Here is a 25413-nt window from a genome sequence, read left to right as displayed (position 1 = left end):
TGGGCAGGGGGAAAGACGAGGAGCTCAGTTTTGGAGAGGTTAAGCTTGAGGAAATGGAATGACATCCAGTCTGAGATGTCGTTTAGGAGGTGAGTCATGCGGGCAGAGACTGTGGGAGACTTATCTCCATGAACTTCACTGGAGGCTGCAAACCCAGGGCAGTCGCCTGTTTTGCCCCTATTACAAACCACTGCTGCCTCTACCTCGCATACGTGATAGTAGAAATTAAAGGGGCACCATCATGAAACATCCGTGTGTCTGGCCGATTACCTGATAGATGGTCATATACATGCGCATTTTAAATGTGCGGTCGGTGAGTGCGCATTTTTGATATAGAGAAGATTCTTACTGCAAGTTTTCTGACAAAAGTTTTTGTCGCATTCATGGAGGATTCATGAACTCTTTGCTCATTTGTTCATATATTTGTTTACAGAATACAGCGCTGCCCTATATAATTGAATACATCATGAAACATGTTACAACAGCCCCATCACTTACCTAGTGCAGTCTTTAAAGAGCTCTTTGCAGGGACTCTGCTCCAGCCGCTCTTTACATTCATGAACTGTGTCCTGAGGTATTTCCGGCAAATGGGCGGCAGACTGGCAAATAGAAACACAAAGAACAAGGTGAGTTTTAAACAGCAGTTCTGTCACCAATATATCATTTTTAATTTGACATTCCTGTCTATATATTGTGCCTGCGTGGGTTTCCTCCGGGTACTCCGGTTTCCTCCCACACTCCAAAGACATGCTGGTAGGTTAATTGGATCCTGTCTAAATTGGCCCCAATATGTGTATGTATGAATGTGAGTTGGGGACCTTAGATTGTACGCCCCTTGAGGGTCAGGGACTGATGTGAATGTACAATATATATGTGTAAAGCGTTGCGTAAATTGACGGCGCTATATAAGTACCTGAAATAAATAAATAATATTGAAAACAATAGCTATTATGTAGGCCATATTGGTTATGTATGATCTTTTTTATTGGGATGTAGCGGTTTAGTTTTATGAAGTTTTGGGTATGTTGTAGCATACCCTTCAGTGTGGTGCTAGCTTGGCTGGCCATATCTCCAAGTACATGGACATAGTAAACTTCAGTGTTGAATCTGGAACATGGTAATGCTGTACATGAAATCTATATAAGCAAACTATCAGTGTCTACTATTGCTATGCCTTCCTGTTTCTTTGAGTTTCAATTGGGGTGCTTAAAGTTGCTGGCACTAATAACAAACATATCTGTGATGATGGCTCACTCTGCACAGAAATTGCTAGCTGGCTGAACAACAATCTAAGTGCCTGTGATTGTCACTGGGGTCATTTAACTCTAGAGTTAACCCTTTACACACACACAAACTACAGCTGCCACTACATGTTTTAACAGGAATGCACAGTGTTTACTCTATCTGCTGTGACAATGCTGACCTTTAGAAAATGTCTGTGATACTCGCTACCACACCATTCAGGAAGGTAACAGAGTTTAAGACCTGGTAGCTCTCTTCAAAGAGACAAGGATTTGTTCTTGTTTAGAGCATTTAGAGAATCAGCTTAACAATTTTTAAAAATTGTTTAACAAAAGGCTGTGCAAGGAATATTAACAGAAAACATATTACAAAATAGCCAATAAGCAACAGCAAAATCAAAGGGATTAAATGTGAAAATGTGCTTAAAGCTGAAGTCCAAAAATGTGACTAAGACAACCCTTGCAGTGCAAGCCCCACACTACTTGGGTTAAATACTTGTTGTGTTGTGTCTAGGGGTGCACAGAGCAAGAGAAATATCTACCTGAGTCCTGACGCCAGCAACCTGCCTTGATTGGTCCCCCACAGCCTCCTCCTTAAGGCGCTTTCGGGTCCATTCACATGCTCTCCCCAACATTGTACAATGCAAGGTTATTAGTCCTGCAATGCCCAAGTTTATTCAGAGGCCTTGCCCACAGAATGGAGCTTCGGGGGAGTGGGGAAGTGTAAGAGTGAAGAGTCAGGTAAATAATGATGCAATTCAGCTTGCCATAGACTAAAGAAACTGTTAAAGTGGTATTAAACCCATAAGCAAACATTATATTTCAGCTTACAAGTTCTCCCGCTACTGTCAGTCACTACTAGAGAGACAATAAATGGACGCACAGAGCAGTGGCTCGGGAGAAAGCCTGCTCGGGTTCCCCAAAGCAAGCTGCAGGAGGGAGAATTAGGAGTACTGGCAGGGGACCCAAGAAGAGGAGCATGCTGCTCTGTGCAAAACCATTGCATAGGGCAGGTAAGTATGACATGTTTGTTATTAAAAAAATAAACTGCCTTTACAATCACTTTAACTCTGCACACGTCAAAAACCAGACTCTCAGATGTATACTGTGGAATCACATACTAGACAGCCATTTTACAACTGCAATTAGCAGACCTGGATTAAAAGATATCCTGCTAACATGTTTTACGACATCCAATTAGCCATTTACAACCCGATTGCATTAGGAGATTTTACAGATCATGGGCAAAGCTGGCTAATCCTGCTGGAAGGTTTGTTTATTCCACTTGATTTCCTGGAGCTGGTTGTGTTCTTGTGTAGGGCGTGTTCAGTCTTGTCTGTGGCTTTTTAACCACTTGCCCTCCAGAGGATTTACCCCCCTCTCCTGCACAGGTCATTTTTTTCACGATACTTTAACTGACAATTGCGCGGTCATGCAACACTGCACCCAAATGAAACTGATGTCCTTTTATTCCCACAAATGGAGCTGTTGGTGGTATTTGAACACCTGTGCGTTTTAAAATGTTTGCACTATAAACAAAAAAAGACTGACAATTTTGAGAAAAAAACAATTTTTGTCTTATTGCTATTAAGCACTTTAATACCAGGCACATTTACCCCCTTCCTGCCCAGGCCAATTTTCAGCTTTCAGTGTTGTCGCACTTTGAATGACAGTTGTGCGGTCATGCAACACTGTAACCATAAAAAAAAAGTTTGCTTTTTTTTCCACACAAATAGAGATTTCTTTTGGTGGTATTTAATCACCACTGAGTTTTTTATTTTTTGCTAAATAAGCAAAAACACCCGAAACTTTTGAAATAAAAAACGTGTTTTTCTTCGTTTGTCATAAAATTTTGCAAATGAATAACATTTTTTTGTAAATTTAGGTCAAAATGTATTCTACATTTCTTTGTGTGAAAATACTCCAAATTAGAGTATATTATTTAGACTGTAGGAAAGTTATAGAGTCCTCAGATCATGATATACAGTATATACACAGGTGAAACTCGAAAAATTAGAATATCGTGCAAAAGTTAATTTATTTCAGTAATGCAACTTAAAAGGTGAAACTAATATATGAGATAGACTCATTACATGCAAAGCAAGATAGTTCAAGCCGTGATTTGCCATAATTGTGATGATTATGGCTTACAGCTCATGAAAACCCCAAATCCACAATCTCAGAAAATGAGAATATTGTGAAAAGGTGCAATATTCTCGGCTCAAAGTGTCCCACTCTAATCAGCTAATTAAGCCATAACACCTGCAAAGGGTTCCTGAGCCTTTAAATGGTCTCTCAGTCTGGTTCAGTAGGAATCACAATCATGGGAAAGACTGCTGACCTGACAGTTGTGCAGAAAACCATCATTGACACCCTCCATAAGGAGGGAAAGCCTCAAAAGGTAATTGCAAAAGAAATTGGATGTTCCCAAAGTGCTGTATCAAAGCACATTAATAAAAAGTTATGTGGAAGGGAAAAGTGTGGAAGAAAAAGGTGCACAAGCAGCAGGGATGACCGCAGCCTGGAGAGGATTGTCAGGAAAAGGCCACTGCCACAGGCTGATAGCTTCCATGCCACGCCGCATTGAGGCAGTAATTGCTGCAAAAGGGGTCCAAACCAAGTACTGAGTACATATGCATGCTTATACTTTTCAGAAGTCAGATATTGTTCTATGTACAATCCTTGTTTTATTGATTGCATGTAATATTCTAATTTTCTGAGATTGTGGATTTGGGGTTTTCATGAGCTGTAAGCCATAATCATCACAATTATGGCAAATCACGGCTTGAACTATCTTGCTTTGCATGTAATGAGTCTATCTCATATATTAGTTTCACCTTTTAAGTTGCATTACTGAAATAAATGAACTTTTGCACAATATTCTAATTTTTCGAGTTTCACCTGTATATAACAAATCGATCAATCTTGCTGTACTGATGGGCCCATCTCATCTCTTGAGGTCCGAAACCGACAAATTACCCATTTTTGTAAAATAGACAGTCAAAGGTATTTAGTAAGAGGCATGGTGAGTTTTTTGGAAGTTGTAATTGTTTGTTGCAATTTTTTGGAAAATGTAGAAAAAAATATTTTTTTGCTTATGTATTGTCACCAGTCCAGTAGAGCGTTATTATATAACTGGTGTGGCAGTGAGAAGGGACACTGACTAGTGGCAGTAATGTAAAAAAAAATAAAAAAATAATTTATTTTTTTTCAAATTTTTCTATTTTTTTTATTTTGTTTTTAATAGGTTTTTTTTACAAACACACTGTGACCAAAGCAATACAATGTTACCATTGAGCTACTCTGGGCAAGTGATCAGACTTATTATTTTTTTTTTTTTTACACATTATGATTGCTAATACCAATGTATTTCATTGATATTTGCAATCATTGAAACTGATTCATTCAGTCTTTTGTTGTGATTAGCTGAGACTGGGCAAAGCTCATCACATGATACAGATGGTCTGTGATTGTCCCTGTCTGTACCATGTGACTGCTTTGACCAATCACAGCTAACAACATAATTGTATACAATGGATGTCATGACAGGAAGCCATCCATTGTATACAATTGTCATGTGATCTGCTCTGATTGGTCACTGCAGTCACATGACACTGGCAACGGGCCGGTGTAGTGATATGTTATCGGCTGTGTCCCGTGTGCACAGCCGGTGACAGATCGCGCAGCTGCACAGCTCCTTCTGTTATAGTTAGTTATAGCATTTACAAATGGCGGTGTATATATACTGGAATTTTTCTATTTTTTTTAATGTAATGGTGGTGATCAGCAACTTATAGCGGGACTGCGGCGGGCATTCTAACACTGGGGGGGACTGACTGTCACTGACATCCCCAGTGATGCTAATAAAAAGCACTGACCCTGTACTAATCACAGTGGGCAGGAAGGGGTTAACATCTGGAGCAATCATAGGGTTAACCGTGTGCTGTGTTCTGTTTTACTGTATGCGTGTTTCACCGTGTAAGCACATTGCGTTGTATTACTCTACATAGCAATGTGCAGGAGCTGACAGAGGAGAGAGCTGTATTGTTTACATACAGGTGTCTCCCGTCAGTGATAACTGGCGATCGCTGGGTGCCGGTGGGGAATCACCGGATGGGACCCGGTGATCGACAGCTGAGGCTGCCTACCGAGAAATGCAAAATCACATACATACACTGCGCAAAGTGGTGTGTGTGTGTGTGTACACATACATATACACACACACATACATACACTTCACTCAGCCCTGCAGTATTTCTGCTATCAGGTGGCAGGAAAATGGTTAAAAGCAGTAGTCTCTTCTGGCACACAAACATCAAATTTAAAAATAAAGAAATAGGTCCTCCTGCGCTCTTATGTAAATGGATAACATTTAGTGTTGATAACAAAAAAGCAGCTCACATCCAATCCTACACCATAGGGTCTAAATCACATATATAATAACATGATGCAGCACTAGTAAAACCTTAAAATCTCAAGAAACATGTATAATAATGATACACAAATATACAGAATACACACAAACGTGATTGAACAAAGATGGCGCCACGCCGGAAGTGCGTCACGTGACCTTGTGACTTCATCAGGTCCCGATGAAGTCACGAGGTCATGTGACGCAATGTGTCAACGGCAACAACGTGTGACGCACTTCCGGCGTGGCGCCATCTTTGTATACCCAACAAGCGCTTTTTCTTCATGCAGTACACCTGGCTAGTGTATGTGATGTAAGCTGTATACTGTGCTCAATGGATTCTACCTTGATACTACTGGACTTTGCTTTACACAAGAGATACCCATGTGAGTGCATTTCTGGTTTTCTGTTTATTTGCCAATAAACAGTACTTCACTATGGAGATTTGTTCTCTTTCTGTTATATGAGCATATGTGTTATGGCACCTTTGGGAGTGTTAAGCTGTCCACCAATCGGTCCAGTGGAATGGTGAATGTTTATCACCTGGGGACATCATCTTAGTGATAGATTGGCTATCCTGAGGATCCAGAGGAGCTTTTTGCTTTGTGGCCCTGCAGGGTCATGAAGTGGAGGTGAGAGGCCATTCTAGCCACTCCGTTGGGGATCACATCGAGGTTGTTTTTTCCACAACGTGCATGAATGGGATGATCACCACACTGATTTATGGACTTATTAGTCACTGTGTGCTTCACTTAATGTGCTGTTTTGATCCCTTCTAGGGATCCGTATCTTATCATCCTTTTATTATTGTGTCCTATAGGACTTGGGGGTCACGGTTTTATGATCCACGATTAGATTGGGGTCACTTTTTTGTTCAATCATGTTTATGTGTGTATTCTGTGTATTTGTGTATCATTATTATACATGTTTTTTGAGATTTTAAGGTTTTACTAGCGCTGCATCATGTTATTATATATCAAATTTAAATCTAAACATTTTGTCGCAGGCTTGTGAATTTTGGAGAAATTGGGGTGGCACCCCTTTTTCTGAACTGCTTTCAGATTTGTATTGACTTGTATGGGGAACAAAACAAAAGCCTGCAGTATACACAAGGCCTTAGATTATTTGACTTCTTAAAGCCAATATAAACAAAAAGATCTTTTTTTTGTTTAAGTAGTAAAACCCCATTCAGGTTTTTATTTCTGCCTGTGTCCCCACTGGGGAGATTCACTCTCTCTAATCTGATCATTGTCTCCAGGTTTTAAAGTGATGTAAAATATTTGGATTTCTTAATGATCAACAAAACAGAAAAAAAGGTACTGTAAATCTTCCAAAAGGGGCACCTGTTCTAGTGACAGATGTCTATACAGGAGATATTCCCTACTGCAAGGAATTTCTGCCTCCCTTCCTGTTGGGTCACCAGGACCGGAAACAAAGGTAAATTTGCTCAAAGGGACATAGACGGGGAAAAAAATGTAACAGGTTTTATTCATTTTCTACCCTAGCCAAACATAAAAAAAATGTATTTAATGTGCTTTAAATTGGCTCCTTGCCTGATGACAGAGTACGCCGGCCGACACCGGTCCCACGCATGCTCAGAAATGCGTTGCATCCCGATGATGTCAGACGCCCAATGTGACTAACTCCAGACATATTGGAGACCCAGCCAGGCTTCACCGTCTATGCTTTACTTGGTGCCGCACCTCCTGCTGGCCGACCAGGGTTCACTTCTCTCCGGAACAGCCTTTTAAATCTGGCGACAGACATATTACTCCACTTCCCTATATGCCTTTTTTTACTATCCAAGATGTCAGTCGTTAAGCTTAGCTTCCTATTAAAAACTGTCACACAGTTTACACTTAGAGGCGCTGTGTCCTTTGTTTTTTGGCTCCTGCTTAAAGCCTAACTCCAGTATATTTGAAAATAATCCCTTGCAGTGGGAAGGAGTCCGCAATGTATGGGTTAATTCCTCGTTTAGTCTAGAGACAAGCAAGAGCACTTTCACTTACCCGCTCCTTTGCTACCTTTGCAGATCGCACTCTCCCATGCTCCGACAATGGACTGTCTGTCAGGGTCATCATGTCCAATGCAGGCTATGGACTCTGCATCGGTCTTAATGACATCAGCATTTTAGAAAACTTGAGCATGGGGGGCAAATACGTTGCGGGAACTGGTCTAGCAGCATTAAAGCCTTCTTTTCTATGCCCCTTAGACCTACATGTGCAGTTAACCCTTGCAGTGTGGATGCAACAAGGAGGAAGTTCCAAGTTTGCCAAAGTAGGGCTTTAAATTGGCCCCTGCATCTTTGCGAGTAAGTCCAAATGATTTTGTTGAAGACATGATACTGTAAAGCTTGAGGTAGGGAATTATGTGATCTGTAAGATACTGAACGTCATAATAAAGATCATAAAGCTTTATAAAACAATAGATAACAAGTTGCTCATGTCATACCACTGTACTAACACAGTAAATGTAGTACTGATCAGTTGCATTTGTTTGCATTCCATGATGCTATGGGAAAAAGCCAAGCAGAATTGACCTCAGTGCAGCACCTGCCTTACGCAACCATCTACCATCTTTACAGGCACTACCCATGCCACACACAAACTTCTCAGCTAAGAGGGTCAATTATCGCAATGCTAACACACCTATCAGTATTTGTACTGGAAGTCTAATCTGCCAAGTGACTTTTACACTGCTGACCACAATTAGGTCCCAAGTGTAATACACAGAGATAATCAACAAGAAAAAAACAAAACTTTCAATCCCCTGAGCCGCGTTTGTTAAAAAACTGCAAATGAAAATCAGAACTACAATTCAATAAATCCAATCTGGTTCCAGCTATCAGATTCCTAGTACTGAAAGTGGCAGACGACACTACTTTAAGTAATTCTAAAGGCAGAATTTTTTTTTTTAAACTTTAATGCGTTCTATGCATTAAGGTAAAAAAAACTTTCTGGGTGCAGCTCCCCACCAGCCCTCCCCCCCCCCCTTTCACTTACCTGAGCCCTATCTTGATCCAGCAATGTGCATGAGAGTAGCTACTCTCCCGCCTCTCTCTCTCCTCATTGGCTCACACAGCAGCAGGAGACATTGGTCAATGAGAGAGCAGGGGACGGAGCCAACCCAGGCTCTCTTTGGGAATGGACGATGTCCATTCACAGGAGCGTGGCTTGGGAGCGAGCTGCCCCCATAACAAGAGGCTTGCTACTTGCTATTGGGGGTCAATCAGCAGGGGGGAGGATCCAGGACTGCTGGCAGGGGGCCCAAAAAGAGGGAGGACTGAGGCTGCTCTGTGCAAAACCATTACACAGAGCAGGTAAGTATGACATGTTATTTAAAGATAACCAAAACTTACAACCTTTAGAATCACTTTAATCGGTCGGTTTGGGCCAAGAAAACAAATCCTAGTCACACACATTACAATATTTGGACCTTATAGTAAGAGTTGGCGCTGTCCAACTACATCAAAGAATGTATGTTGCAAGCACACCTATGCCTTTCACCAACTGATTTTTATTCATTACTGGAAAGACATTATAATAAAGTAATGCAACGCAAGCATTGTGTGTTTATATCTTTGATCTCTTGAAGAGCTCTATGTGACACTGCTATTCAACACTTCTGGTTGTTTCAGATAGCTTGTTCCCAGCTGAGTTCTGTGGTTCCTCCTGCTGGCTATTACTGGTAAGTTACTACAGCGCTGGCCATGTGTCTGAAGCCTAGGCAGCAAACAAAAAATCGCCACTCTCCCAACCATAAGATGTAAGTGAGGATTGGCTTCTGCCTAAATGTCTACCCACTGACACGTTTTGCATCGCCCACTGGGGCCTAGTCATAGATCCTATAACTAAGCCCCAGTGAGCGGAGCAAAACGCATCAGGGTCGTGTTTATCTGGCAGATACATGTAGGCTGAAGCCGATCCTCACTTACATGTTATGATGGCTGGTTGGAAAAGTGGTGCTTTTTCTGTTTACTGCACACATTGCTCTGGATGGGCAATTTTGCAGCCTGTACCCCTTCACGTATGGATCATGGAAATACAATCCCTGGCTTTGAGCAACATTCCAAGCTTAGTTTAAGGCCACAGTGAAGGCCTAGGCACTTGTTCACATGATTCCTGCAGAAGCTAAGGGAATCTGGAGCATCATTGCCAACAGGAAAGACATTAGATTACCATCTGAGTACAGGTCAACTTACAGGTTTTGTCTGTGACTATACAACTAGCCAACTCTGCTAAACAGGTAAGTCCCCTAAAAGTTAGGTCTAACATCTGATTGGCAAGTAAAATCCATCCCCATTCAAACCTGTAATCTCTGTATCTACAGTTTCTGAGAAACTGAATCATGATAGCTTTTGCATCTCTGAGCTGTGAGATAATTAACCAGAACCAGGGGCAGACTGACAACTCATGGGGCCCCCGGGCAATAGGGGATCATGGGACCCCTGTGTCCTTGCCCACACCCAAAAACGCCTATGAAAAAGCCAATAAAAAGGTACCAGGGGCATCTCATGTGGCCCCTATTGACTCCGGGCCCTCGGGCAGTGCCCGAGTGCTCGAATGGTCAGTCCGCCCCTGACCAGAACTCTACGCTTTAGCCACCACAAGGCCAAACAACAATATCCCACCATGCCAACAGATACTCCTCAACATGGTAACAAAATTAAGGAAATTTGCTGTTAAGAGTGGAAGCTTCAGGACAACCTTGTGGGAGGTCACAGAGACAGAAATGACTCTATAAATCCATAAAAGGCCAGTGGTTTAACCCAATAGTATCCACTTAAAACACACATAGACGTTATTGGTAATATTGGCCTTTAACACTGTTCTGCAAAATCCCTAACTGCATTGGGAACATGATCAAAAGAGGGGACTAGAGAACAGTGCTCGTCCCTTCAGATAATTTCGCATGAACGGCAATATTCGGCTCTCAAAAGCTGTGTACTAACGATCAGATTATCGGATGATTGCTCCGAAAGTGGTGTTTCTCATCAGATTTTCTTATCGTGTGTACTAGGCATTACTTTCTGACAAGGTCACAAAGTATTTTTTTTGTACTTCTTGAGCAGATAAAACACTTTAAAAACTGTATAATTTACAGACCATAGATACTGAATAAAAAAAGTTCATTGTTCTGGTTTACATAGACTTTAAATCCCAAGTAAAGTCTCACACTTGTTTTCTTTTTAAAGGTCCAGTACTGCCTGATGTTATAATCCATGACTGATTTTGCGAATAAATACTTTACAATACAGGTTCCTCCCCCCATAGTTTCTTCCTTCTTCGTGCCCTCCCCCTCCAGTGCTCTGTGATTGCATAGCTGAGTAAGAGCCACTCACCCCCATCACAAGCTTCTTTAGGCAGTCTTGTAGAGGAAGTGGGAAAGGGGGTCAGATCAGGCCTATTACTTAGTGCTGATTGCTGAAACTCTAAAGCTGGCCATACGTGGATCGAAATTCGGCTGGTTCAGCAGGGACCAGATGACTTTCGATCCATGTGTGGCCACTGTGGTTGAGCATAGGTCAATCTACCAATCAACTTCTGTTCAACTGCCATGTTGGAAAAAAATTGCTTGATCAATGCCTCAGGCAATAGCCTGCAGCGCTGATCTGAGTATCCTCGCTGTCAGAATACAACACAACGGAGAGGATTCCCCTACCGACTTTGAATATGTATGGGGGAATCGGGTCAGTTATTTTCATTCAACCTGCTGGTTGAACGAAAATACAGACCCATGTATGGCCAGCTTAACTCTGTTGTCTACAGAATTGCACAGCCAAATGTAGACACCCTGCAAAACTGCTGTAACAGAAGATAGAGCTATGTAAACGGGTGTGAGTACAATGTTTATCAGACTACAAAATCTATTTCTGTGACTTTAATGAAACATACAATGAATACACAAGCATTCTTACTATCAGAAATGTAAAGGGCCCCTTCAGAATGACTAAACAAAGAAGTATACTAGAAGCATTCACATATTGAGGATTGCAGCTTCCATGAGCTTTGCTGTAGTTTCCTTAATACAAGTATGTCCTCCACTCCCCATTGTGATTACATAGGTGTAAACACAACATGAGCAACTAAGCTGAGTCACTCATCGGAAGGTGCTATGTGTATTCCTAAACTGCCATTTCCATCTAAGGAAAATTATAATGGGTTGGCTCAGCTTCCATATTAGTTTGGAAACATCCCAAAACTTCACAACTTGAAAAAAAACTCCTAAGATCCCATGGGAAGATTTTAAAATGCCAGTTGCACAGGAAGGAAGGGAGGGGCATGAATAAGAGACAAAACAAAGGTTGGTGAGGACATAGATAAACTGTGAAAATAAGAAAGGCATTCATGAACATGGACAGAAAGGATCAACTAAAGTTGGCAATACATGACTCAATATTGGCTGAACAAGAGAAAATCTGTCAATTCAACTATCCAGGATAACATAATGGATGGATGAATCTTCATTTCCAGCATTTGTATTCTGGCAGCCAATGCGCCCCCAGCTGCCTGAACACTATGGCACTGCCAGACAGTGACTGCATCTGAAAAATATTGGTTGGTCCTGCTAGAAATTTTGTCCTTGCCTAACTTCCTGTGCTGCATTCTTATCTGTTACATTGTTCCCAGATATCTCAGAGGACTACAGAATCCACTATGTTAGGAAGAAGAGGAGATAGGGAGGTTTCTGTAGTCTTGTCCTAGAGTGACAACATTGCCAGGCAGATATAGTACAGTGAGCGTTGTCACCAAAAGTAAGGAAATGTCTTACTGGGGAGTCACCTGGTGTATATATAAAAAAAAAAAAAAAAACACAAATGCAGCCTCTACATCTAAGGACTGTCAATATAAAATTGTTGCTATTATGTTTGCAAAGAAAAAGCAGCATTCAGGAATTGACAAAACCGTTTTTATTGAACATAGTATTCTTTTTTTTAATAGAGCGTTATATTGATCCTGCCAGAACACTCGTCCATGAACTACTTCCTGTGCCCTTTGTCAGTGCTGCATTCTTATGTTACATTGTTCACAGCTATATCTGAGGACTACAGGAACCTCTATGTTAAGAAAGGAGGAGATGGGGAGGTTTCCCTAGTCCTGTTCTAGAATGACAACTCTAAAGTCGGCCATACATGGAGCAAAACTCAGCTGGTTCAGCAGAAACAGGCCAAATTTCAAACCATGTATGGGCAGGGTGGTTGTACAGTAGTTGATCCAACCACCATGTTGGATTTTCACCGTTCAACCGGCATTGCTGCCTATAGGATAAACAGATAAACTTCAAAACATGCAGATCTAATTTTCCTCATGATGACTGATTGAAGAAGTAAAACAAATAATGAAACAAAGGCAATTTGCTAAAACAGTGGGCCTTACCGTCCCTCAGGAGGGGAAAGTCAGAATAAATACCATGTGTATTTAAAAAGAATCTTTTATACCCTATCGATTGGTAGACATGGTGGTCACATGAGCAGGACTATAGAGAATGACTTATACAATGGCATGTCAGTGACTGTAGAAGTACCTAGCATCCACTCCATCCGTATAGTTACATTTATAGATACCACACAAGAGCAGATAGCTGCAATAGCCAAATCATTCTTTTAAAAGAATTTGCTGTTTACATGACTAAGGGCGATGACCACAAAGCTACAAATAACATCTTCCTGTTCTATATACAATGCTCAGCAATACGGCCAGATTGATTTAATCAGAATGAATGGATGTTTCAGTTTACGTAATAACAGTCACATGTGGGGGACATTCTATCGCTTGCTTTATGATCTGAGCTGTAACTGAAAAATGGCAGAGTGTGAATTTGATAGATTACTACTTGCTTCAGTCTGTGGGGTTGGGGTGGGGGGTCTCCTTTCTTCGGAGACAAATGATACAATTTTATTTAAAGTAAAAAAATATGCCTATACAACTTAGAACAATGTTTAATGAAATGTGGTACACATACACCATCTGAGGGGTACAAAACAGGGCTGGCCATCTAAAGGAGATTCAGATGAAAGGCATGAGCAGGATTCCTCTTATCCATATCTTTAACCACTGCAGTACTGGGTTATTTCACCCCCTTCCTGCCCAGGCCAAATTTCAGCTTTCAGTGCTGTCGCACTTTGAATGACAATTACGCGGTCATGCAACACTGTACCCATAAGAAATGTTTATTATTTTTTTGAGACAGATAGAGCTTTCTTTTGGTGGTATTTATTCACCACTGTTTTTTTAAATTGTTGCTAAACAAAACGAAAAAAGATTGACAATTTTGAAAAAAGATTTTGTTTCTTAGTTTCCTTTAATAAAATTTGGCAAATAAGTAATTTTCTTCACTGATGTACGCTCATGAGGTTGCACTATTGGGCACTAATGAGGCTGCACTAGTAAGGGGATGGGCACTGATAGGCTGCACTGATAATCAGGGCATGGATGATCAAAGTCCTGAATATGAGTGTTAATGTGTGCTGTCAGGATTGCTGGTTATCAACTCTCCTTTCCTCACATGGTGACAGCGCATGAGAAAAGGAAATGCCGATAACTGGCAAAGTTTGTTTACATGTGATAAGCTGTGATTGGACACAGCTGATCACATGGTAAAGGGCTGCTCTGATTGGCCCTTTACCTCGATCTGCGATTAACCAAAAGGAAACCGCGATCATAGACCACGCCCAATGCGTTCCCCGAGGGCACAACAGGGGCAGGGTTCTGGGAGGAAGTCTATAGATACACTCCCAGAACTAGACAACCACACTATAGCCATCTTTCGGCTATGGCACAGTCAGGAGGTGGTTAAAGAATTCCAGGCATGGCATATTTTTACATAGCTACATTAGTCCAGCTTGGACCAATGCAACTATGTAATAAACAAACAAGTGATGCTGCGCTGCTGACACATTGTACAAAAAAGCGTAATTAATAAAATGATCCCAAATTTAGATCATACATGGAGATCAAACAATCTTGATAAAAGTAACAATTCTTCAATTAATCTTTTGGTTTCTTCTTATATTAATGTCCCAAAGCCCATCAAGTGAGATTAAGCAAAATCAAAAAACAGTGCCACCTCCGTGCTCAATGAACTCTCACCTTAGAGCACATGAAAATGAGCTTTGATAATGAATAGACAAAGATTTTCCACTTTCTGAATCCATAGCCATATGGTAGTAATCAGACATCTATAGTATGCATTTGAATGTCAGATCAGAGCTAAGGATCGATCCCTTTAAGAGCAATGGAGGTCTAATATATCCATCTTCAGCATAAAGGAAACACAAAGTTCATAGATGAGATTTACCCCAAGATTAGCACAGTCCAACTCTGGCTGTTTGGCAGATCCCAGCACAGGTACAGCACTCCAACAGGTCTCTCCTGTTCTGCACAGGTCTGGCCTGATGCGTTGTGAACACAGGAGATCAGCCACTCGGCATGGGCTCCATTCAGAGAGCGCTTTGCATTGTCTGAATGAATGCAAAGTGTTCTATGATTGGACAAGGTGGAGAGCATGACCTCACCACCCTCCTATCCACTTCATCTAATCAGAGAATGCACAGCATTCTCTGAATGGTGCCCATGCAGAGCGGGCGACTTCCTGTGTTCACAATGCATCAGGCACGTTGCTCAGCATGGGACCCAGAAGCAAGTGGAAAACACTGGAGTAACAATGTCTATTTCAGTGATTTCCTGCTTCCAGGGGCATTGGCCAGTTATGGTATATACAGTTGTGTTCAAAATAATAGCAGTGTGTTGAAAAAAGTGAATAAAGCTCAAAATCCTTCTAATAGCTTTTATTTCCATCCACACAAATGCATTGGGAACACTACACATTCTATTCCAAATCAAAACATGAAGAAAAATAGATCAAATTTGTGTTGTTCCTCTAAACAAATTGAAAAGTGAATATTAGACTGTTCAAAAAAATAGCAGTGTTTGTATTCTTCTTTACAAACTCAAACATTCACTATATAAACTGAAAAATGTTTGAAGATTTTGCTTTCCTTTGAATCACTTCTTCTCTATTTCTTGGTTTTGCCTCAGAAACTGCATTTTTGATGTCACCCCACACGTTTTCTATTGGATTAAGATCCGGGGATTGGGCTGGCCACTCCATAACGTCAATCTTGTTGGTCTGGAACCAAGATGTTGCACGTTTACTGGTGTGTTTGGGGTCGTTGTCTTGTTGGAACACCCATTTCAAGGGCATTTCCTCTTCAGCATAAGGCAGCATGACCTCCAAGTATTCTGATGTATTCAAACTGATCCATGATCCCTGGTATGCGATAAATAGGCCCAACACCATAGTATGAGAAACATCCCCATATCATGATGCTTTCACCACCATGCTTCACTGTCTTCACAGTGTACTGTGGCTTGAATTCAGTGTTTGGGGGTCGTCTGAAAAACTGTCTCTGGCCACTAGACCCAAAAAGAACAATCTTACTTTCATCAGTCCACAAAATGTTGCGCCATTTCTCCTTAGGCCAGTCAATGTGCTCTTTGGCAAATTGTAACCTCTTCAGCACGTGTCTTTTTTTCAACAGTGGGACTTTGCGGGGGCTTCTTGCAGATAGCTTGGCTTCACATAGGCGTCTTCTAATTGTAACAGTACTCACAGGTAACTTTAGACCTTCTTTGATCTTCCTGGAGCTGATTGTTGGCTGAGTCCTTGCCATTTTGGCTATTCTTCTATCCATTCGAATGGTAGTTATTCGCTTTCTTCCACGTCTTTCAGGTTTTGGTTGTCATTTTAAAGCATTTGCGATCATTTTAGCTGAGCAGCCTATCATTTTCTTCACTTCTTTATATGTTTTCCCCTCTCCAATCAACTTTTTAATCAAGGTACGCTGTTCTTCTGAACAATGTCTGGAACGACCCATTTTCCTCAGAATTTCAGAGAGAAATGCACTGTAACCAGCATGTACAACATTTGCTGCCTTCCTTCCTTAAATAAGGGCAATAATTGCCACCTGTTTTTCAAAGAATGAATGACCTCACTAATAGAACTCCACACTGCTATTATTTTGAACATGCCCCTTTCAATTAGTGATTCAATTACACAGAATCAGCAGCATGCATGTCATGACTGTTGGGTCTGTTGGATTTCTATTACTCTACTACACCTGCTAGTAAATTATTTACCATGTAGAAATATCATTTCTACCAAAAACAGTGATTGATCAGGTTAGTGATGTCTGACTGCTATTATTTTGAACAGGACTGTACATAGTTTCACCCAACTCCCACAACTATTCCCAGCTCCTCTGCCCGAAGCCCCTTCTGTATTGTCATATTACTGCAAGGGAATTAAGCAACCCCCTGACCGGACATTCTTCAAACGAGCCATGCTTCCCCTCTCCCCTCCTTCATGGTTTGTGCCCTACCCCACCCCACCACCTTCCCCTCCCCTTCCATAGAGTTGTAGCCCTACTAATTCAATAAGGTATATGCTTAACCTCACGATTTATACTTGTTGTACTTTCAAGTCGATCCTTGTCCTATACTGTTTGAATTTTGGTTATGTTTCATGTATGTATTGCTTACACTTTCCTAATAAAACTCTTTGTGGAAAAAAAATACATATACAAAGTTACATTGGTCCAAGCTGGACCAATATAACTATGTAAAATATGCCATGTCTGGGATTCTTTAAAGAAAATAACTAAAGTCAAAACTTTTTTTTTCAATTTCAGATAGGAGGATTAGAGTTATTCCGTTTATCAAGTTATTATTGCTGCTGAGAAGATTCAATGTTTTCCAAGTTGTCACCTGAAAAGCAGGAGAGGGTAAATCTTTGATTGTGGGCCCAGTTCTAATGACAACTGTCAACGAAGGAAATTTCCCTTATTTTGGAAAGATTGCTTCCTACTTTCTGTTGTGTTGCTGTGACAGGAAGTGAAAAGAATCTTGCCTTACTGCAGTTTTAAAAGTTTCCTACTCTAGAAAACAAAACAAAAAACACACACAATCCAGTCATTAGAAAGGCCCAGGTTGCCACTGTTGACCTCCTTTTGAAACAAAAGTAGTTAAAGTGTTCCTACACCCCAGACCATGCATCCACTATATCTGGTCTCCCACAGTACACAGAACACGGAAATGCAATTATTTTAGTAAATATAAACTGCTAAATACCTTTTCCCGTTAGCAGTTAGAGCAGTCTTATGACTTCTATCAGTGTCCAGCAGAGCACATGTTAAAGCTTGCAGGAGGAGTTTTCATTCTGCTCTAGGAACATGCAGAACCCCTGACCTCTGTCTGGACAGTGCTGATTGACCCTGTGCTGATCACATGCACTCTCCAAGAAAAAAAACCCACTAACAATACACACCAAACTGAGCATGTGCAGAGTGACTCCACACGATATGTCTCATCAGGAGATAAGAGGGGGACACTGGAAGAAGGGGAGAATCAGAGAAGACAGGATCAAGCAGCCTTTTTACACAATGCAAAGGATTAACCCCTTATATTCCACAGTGAGTATAACAAGTATGATTTACTGCATATACAGACTGATTTTATGGTTGTGGGTTTAGTAACACTTTAAAGTAGTTGGGTCCCCTGCATCTTTTACTGGCTGCTTTTGCTGACTTCCATAAAACTACTGTATCCTGCAGTGTCAGAAAGGTCAGCAAGAAGAACCAGTGAGAGCTTTAGGGGGGGGGGGGCATAAGATCAACACTTTTGAAAGTGTTGGTTTCCTAGCTTGCAACAGGGACACATTTCTCACAAATTAAGTGGCATGCAGTGGGGTGCTCCGAGTTCACAGGCTTCAAGCCCTTGTTGGACTCTTTTCCAGACAAATTTGCAAACACACTTTTGTGCATCCATGCACTGTTCCACAGCTCTCAGCTGTACTGGCTCACATCTGGACTCCTGGATGAGACCACCTCTGTCCCCCAGTTGGTGCCCGAAATCGTCAGCTCTACGATAAAGGGCTGGTGCACGTGCACAGTCAAGACATTGACTGTAAGAAAATAATGGACCTGGGGTTGGGGTCTTCATTCCACCCAATACTCTACAAAGCCTCTGGGGTCCGGGATCCATACCAGGATTTGCCAATCCTGGAGAAAACTGAAAAGCCAGTTCTCTCTATTCAGAACAAGCATCCTGGACAACCTCAGCCAGCATGGACTAGAACTCTGGGTGCCATCTAACACTTTTCACACCAAGATAGTGGCAGTATATGCATTCTTCTTTTACAGTCTATGCTTTGCAGTATATTATAGGGCATGGGACAGGGTTGCTTTAACTTGCTGCTTACCAGTGCAGGTAAGTGGCTTAGAATGTATCGAAACCAACTGATAGAATGACTGCCAGGCTACTACATTTTTCAAAAAAAGACAAACAATGGCAGCCAATGCAATTCTCCCATAACAGGCTTCCCTCTCCAAAACCTGTCACTAAGTGCTGGTTTACAGTAGTCGCACAGAAATCGCATGACCAGGGAAATCGCATTATATTCAATAGTGTCCATTGTCATTGTGACTCAGCACAGTGGGATTTTGTAAAAGTTTCCCGTGATACTTTGGTGCGATTTACAGTGTTATTTGTCACCATAGAATATGTAAAAACATAGCCAAGTCACATCAAGGTAGTATTACATAATCACACTGAAAATCTCGGCAAAATCGTGCCACAGTAGTGTGAACCAAGTCTAACTTAATGCTTACATAAGGATGAACACGTTTATGTTATTAAAAAAAAAATAAGCCACAAGTGCCACAAATTTAGAGTGAAAACGACCCAAAACACGTTTTGCAGCATCTGAAAGGAGGTAGCAATGAAAGTGCTAAATAAGAATCCTCCTTCAGTTACAGCTGGCCAGGAACCACATATTTGTGTTGAGTTTTATTTTACTTTGCTCTCAGAAGACATCTATTAGGCAGGGCTTGCCCCAATGTTTTTGCAGTGTAGGCTTTCTACCACTTAGCAACTTGTCTCATTCTGTACTAAAGAAACTGGAATTAAGCAAATACCATGTGGGTTTGTTTGGCAATTTCCATTCTAATAAATCACACAGGAACATTGTATACTGAACTTTTTCCCCAAATATTTGACTGATCTATGCCAACTTTTAGTGATTTAACAAGTAATACTTTATTTATGCGTACATAGCCTTCAAACAGTTATTCCGCACATCACCACACCAGCAAAACATGCCAGCTAGGCCAGTTAAAGGAAATGTACATCCTTGTCAGCTGCACAAACCAAGGCCAGAAATTTGTGAGAAAAACAACATCACCGGGAATTCAATTCTCTTTGAGAGGTTAATAAATTCTTGTTAACTTTCCTGGATTCCAGTAGTGGGATTTCACCAGACTAGTCTACCCACGCATACCATGAATAGGACATCCAATCCAAGTCAGGAGGTGGTTTTGTGGAATCAATTTTTCACACATTTGCCCACAGCTACCTATGGCCAAATCTGATAGATAAGGATATTCAGATTCCAGGCAGACTTTTAAATCATGCATGGAAAAGAGGCTGCACAGACATTAGATTAACCTCCTTGGCGGTATGATTCTTTCCGATTTTTGGTGCTGAAAGCGGTACCATTTTTTTGCATGGAAATATGTAGTTTTTTTATTGTAGGCCTGTAATTCTTAGGAATAACTCACTGAAAAATGTCCGAACAAGAGTCTAGTAAACATCCCGGGTAGGATAAAATTTGAAACACAAAATCATAAATTATAATTTAATAAGTAATCATAAAAAATAATAATATAATAATAATACATTTAATTCAATAATATAATCAAACCAAAAACACTGAAATGTGAAATATAGCTCCAAGTTAGCACATTGCTGAGCAAAGTCGCAGAATCGTTTTCAGTGTCTGATGACGAATTTCCCCACAAATCATTATCACTCAATTCTGCAAGTGGTTCTGATTTACTATCGCTGTTCTCTAGCTGATCTAAACCGCTTTTGACCTAAAGGGACACTTTTTGGACGCCATGGACATTTCTCAGTTTCCAGGCAGAAAGAACAGACAAAATGCAGGCAGGGCACAGGACAAAGCATTAGGGACAAAATGTATGTGAAATGGGTTGAGACAGCAATGTTTTACTATGTAAAATGTAAAAAAAAAAGACATTTTTTAAAATTTTAAAATTTCCCGCCGCCAGCGGCGCCCGTACGTCCCGACGTCACAGGGACAGGACACAGAAGCTGGATGCCGGCATCGGCCGGAGGAGATGGCCGGGGACGCTGCAGGGGACACATCACAGGAGTGCAGGGTAAGGTAAGTGAAGAACAAATGCCGGAGCAGTGCCGCATGGTATTCCCGAGTGTAGCTCGGGGTTACCGTTTGTGGTACTGAAATGTTACCCCGAGCTACACTCGGGAATACCGCCAAGGAGGTTAAAGAAGGACTGGGTGTGAAGGCTGGGGGCATTTGGGCCACTACTAAGATATGTTGGGCTGGTGGTCCTGAGTGGAGATATCACCATTCAGGTATCCATTTCAGAAGGGTCTACATTTGTTGACAGATGCATTGAATGCTGTAGACGTTTTTCCTGTTCAAACCTGCGATCACAACATCCAGCAGGGAGGGAAGTCCTCCTTTCGTTGAGCCTCTTTCCTTTGCAACTTGTGCGACCAAATGCTGAAAGCTACAAATGAAGCGAAGGATGAAAGATGCAAAAAAGGTTCATCATAAGAAACCATGTTCTCTCACCATGTCCACCAATCGCTACAGCATGGTACACTTTCTTAAGCACACAAAAATCTATCCCTACCATGAAAAAGGATGTGTTTGCCCCCCAGTCCCTGCATGAGATCAGTTTGATAAAATCGGGTATCGTATGTACTCTCCAGCGCCTCAGGATATGCACAGCCAAAAGGGAAGCAAGGGGTACCAGGACAGCGACAACCAAAGGAAATGCTTCAGGGGTGCAGCCCTCCTCAGACAGGAAAATCAGCCACTGGATAAAGAGCAAACAGGTGGCGCACACACCTAGTGCATTATCCAAGGTTTATTGTAAGGAGTCAAAAAATAATAAAAACATACTCGCAGACGAAGCATGTATCTAAAAAGCATAGAAAAATTACCACAACGGCAGGCAAGGTGTTCTCACTGTCAGTGCGGTCAAATGGCTGACGTGTTTCGAGGACGAATCCCTTTCCTCAGAGCTAATGACCAGCCTCTGATGCAGATGTGTGATGAATGGAAAGTGGGAGCCTTGCTGGTGATGCCTCGAGAGAGGCATCGTGTTAAATGCTGTAGGAAAGCTCATGGAAACACTGTTCACAAAATTAAAAGCTGGAAATTTCTACCAGATGAGTGATCTTTTTGTTTTTCTAAAAGGTAATAAAACAACTGTAGACAGTGTTATTTGCATTTCTCGTACTTGGTAGAAACATTTTGATCCCTATTTGAACACAAGGGTACAATACTAATTATAGAAGGAACTTCAGCTGTAAATTATGCCAAGTGATTTACCTCGAAAAGGGATAAATACAAGGAATTTTATCTTCACACAGATTTGATATGCTCAAGCTTATTCCCAATTAGGGACTCAGATGTATCAAAGCCAAATGACTAGAATTTCCAGATGGTGGTCAGCATGTTCCTCTCAAAGTAAATACAATTGTGGGCCCTTCAAACAGAGCAAAGGTTGAAAATTATTTTCTGAAAAAGTGATTTAAAGGCCAGTAAGTCCAGAGATACAGCCAGCCGCCATTTATGCAACCCTGGACATTTCCTGAATAAGAGGAACATTTCTGGGAGTGCTCTCTGCTAAGCTTTACTTTTATAGTAAACAATAATATTTAGGCCTCATGCACACTGGACATTTTTTCAGCTGCTCCTAGGGGTGTCTGGCATTTTCTTTTTTTCTGCCTCTAAACGTCCCTGCATGTCAGCTCCCCCACCCCCCCACTTCCTTCTCACTGACTGTGATTAACAACAGTAAGAGCCAATGGATGGCTTCCACTGTTTCTCTGTCCAATGAGGAGTAAGAGAGGTAAGAGAGCTGCTGATCTTGTACACAGCACTCGATCAAGGAAGCTGCATTAAGAATGTTTATTACCTTGATGCAGAGAATGCATTAAGTTAAAAAACCTTCAGCCTTTAGAATGACTAATAAAACTTCAGTTGCCTATTTGATTGTGTCATGTAGTTTATCCTGAAGATAACCCCTGCCTATACATTTTTTTCAATGTATGCCAAGGTTAAAAGTCCAAGTTCTGCTTGGGCAAATATTTAAAAAATGGATCCCCAAGCAGCAGACAAAAATAAAAACAGCTCTAGATGCAATACTTAAATCCCTGTGGACTCACCTATATACTGATCCACTGCAGGCCCTCCAGCATCATTCAACCCTCTTCCTATGAGCCCAGGATGTCAAGACTGCAGCAGATTATCCCCAGCAAATCAAAAGGAGGAGTGTAGGCTAAGACATTTTATTCACCATCGAAAACAGAGTTTCAAGACCCATCAATGCTGCCTGAGGAAAGGATCTTCAGTGGGTTCATAACATTATGGTTTTTGGTGATAAATGTCTTATCACTAATGTTCCCTCTTGGTATGCTGGTGATAATCTGCTGTTTCGACTATGTACTTGATGACACCATACCTCATTTTACCCTTTCACCCTATAGCACTGTGTTTTAAAAACAATTACCGTTTTCTCCTAATATAGGGCACAGTCATTTGAGGTCTCCACTAGGGGCTTGTGTGACAGGAGGACCATGCAGGAGCACAACTTAAACAGTTGTCACCCTACAACAGTAAGTTTCTGAAGAAGAACCTTGGGGGGGGGGGGATCACCAGATATTTTTTTAATGTGCAGATTTAAAAACTATTGACCACCTCTGAAATGACATTACCAGCTTCCCGACTGCCAAAAGTACATTTACTTTTGGCGTACAATTCCACCAGACACTGCAACGTACCCATACGTCATGGTGAACTTCCTGATTTAGAGACGTGCATGTCTTCTGCTAAACTGAACTGCGATTGGACACAGCACAAGTTTGTCAGCAGGTTACAGCCAATGACTTTGGCTGTATATCTGATCGGTTGTGGCGGATCACATCACAGAGATCTGTGTGTTTGTAAACACAACACATAGCTTCTGGCTGGAGTCCTCCCTGCTATCTGTTACCGTTTCAAACTGAAAGCAAGGAGAGACCCAGCCAGATCTTTCAGTAAATGCAGCACACAAACACTTGCACACACTTGTAAGGCACACAGTTAACTCATTGATTGCACTCCTGATCACTCCTGTCACCCAGCCAGTGTCATTAGTACAGTGTACAGCATTATCACTGATTACTGTATTAGTGTCACCAGCAACGTACGTGTCAACTAGTCAGTTGGCTTCACTCCCAGCCAGAGTAAGTTAGCTCCAGATTGCCTGCCACACAATAAGTCACTGATTACTGCCATTACTAGTATAGTGTCTGTAACGATCAGTATCTTTATCATGATCAGAACCATACTAGTACCCCCAATACAACAATTAAGCCTTATGTGTTGAGTAAATCTTATGTGGCAATTATCACTTTTGACTGGACGAGGGTGCGTGTCCCTACGCATCAAAAGGCCAACTGACTAAAATTTTACTTTGATTCAAGTTTAAAATAAAATAGTAAGTTTAGCTAGACCTATATGCGTCCGTACCCATAGGGCAAAGAGTGCATACATTCTAATGCATGCACAGGTGATCCAACACAAGGTATATTAGGTTAGTTAGCACATGTCTACATGGCTGCCCAATATATGGCAAATCATGGAAAAAAATTAAGAATTTGTCTCTATCATTTAGGATGAGCTACATGAATAACAGGCTCAAAAGATATGTTGAAACAGGTATAGTCATAGGGTATGAAAATATATATCAAGCCTACCCCCATAAAATGATGGTAATATTAGCAATTCAGTACAGACTTTTAGCCCATTTTCCCATCTCAAAACTACATAGTTCCAATAGAATCTTTCCTGAATGTCAACCAAACGTATAGCCTGACTCAAAAATGTAATATAGGTGAACTCATCCATGTGGCCATAAATCATACCACTTATGGACAAACCCCATACATCACCACATCCACACAAAAACTTATTTCTAGCTGGCTATAGGGATCATTGTATTTGCACCAGTACATACAATGCTCTTTGCCCCAAAAAATTATTAGGGAAAGAAAACCATGTGTATCCTTAAAAAAATCAAAAAGTGCACCAAAAAAAATTGACTGAGAAATATATATTTATATTTATATCTTAAAGAAAACCCTGCATGTTTCACTCTTCAACAGAGCTTTGTTAGGGGTGAAAAAAAAAAAAAAGAAGTAAAGTAAGCAAAACAAATCAAATAAAACCACGTTGTAGTAGTAATGGCGCCCATTGTTTGTTTATCCACTTTTTATAGACTGGCCACTACACCAATGATGTCATTACGTACGTGCGCCATGGCGCATGTGCGTCACCATGCATGCGACATCACAGCGCTCAGCACATGCTTAGTACTGTAGTAGATTGCCATCTTGAGGAAACAGCAGGAATGACATGACAATAGTAATTGTGAATCAGCCGGAGTAACAAGGTGTAACAAGTAACAAGCCAGGTGGCAACTTATCATGGTACCATGCTTGAATTCACTAAGCTCCTGAGAGCGACCCATTCTTTCACAAATGTTTGTAGACGCAGTCTGTGGCCATGGAGGCGATTGGAACACCTGAATCTAATGATTTGAAGGGGTGTCCCAATACTTTTGGCAATATAGTGTATATATAACCTTCTTGAATATATTAACAGAAA

General features: G+C 41.2%; 1 protein-coding gene across 1 annotated transcript in view; it reads right to left on the bottom strand.

Moving 5' to 3' along the window:
* Positions 1 to 25413, bottom strand: part of GRK4 (G protein-coupled receptor kinase 4) — a 327280-nt gene that overhangs the window by 65940 nt on the left and 235927 nt on the right. Inside the window, exon 5 of the mRNA XM_089691556.1 lies at positions 499 to 599. Within this exon, the coding sequence (XP_089547682.1) occupies positions 499 to 599 (101 nt within the window). The remainder of the gene's footprint in view (positions 1 to 498; positions 600 to 25413) is intronic.

Source organism: Staurois parvus, unplaced genomic scaffold, assembly GCF_062004578.1.
Source record: "Staurois parvus isolate SC_StPar_1 unplaced genomic scaffold, SC_StPar_1.0 ptg000564l, whole genome shotgun sequence".
NCBI lineage: Eukaryota > Metazoa > Chordata > Amphibia > Anura > Ranidae > Staurois > Staurois parvus.
This window is presented reverse-complemented; position numbering and strand designations above follow the sequence as displayed.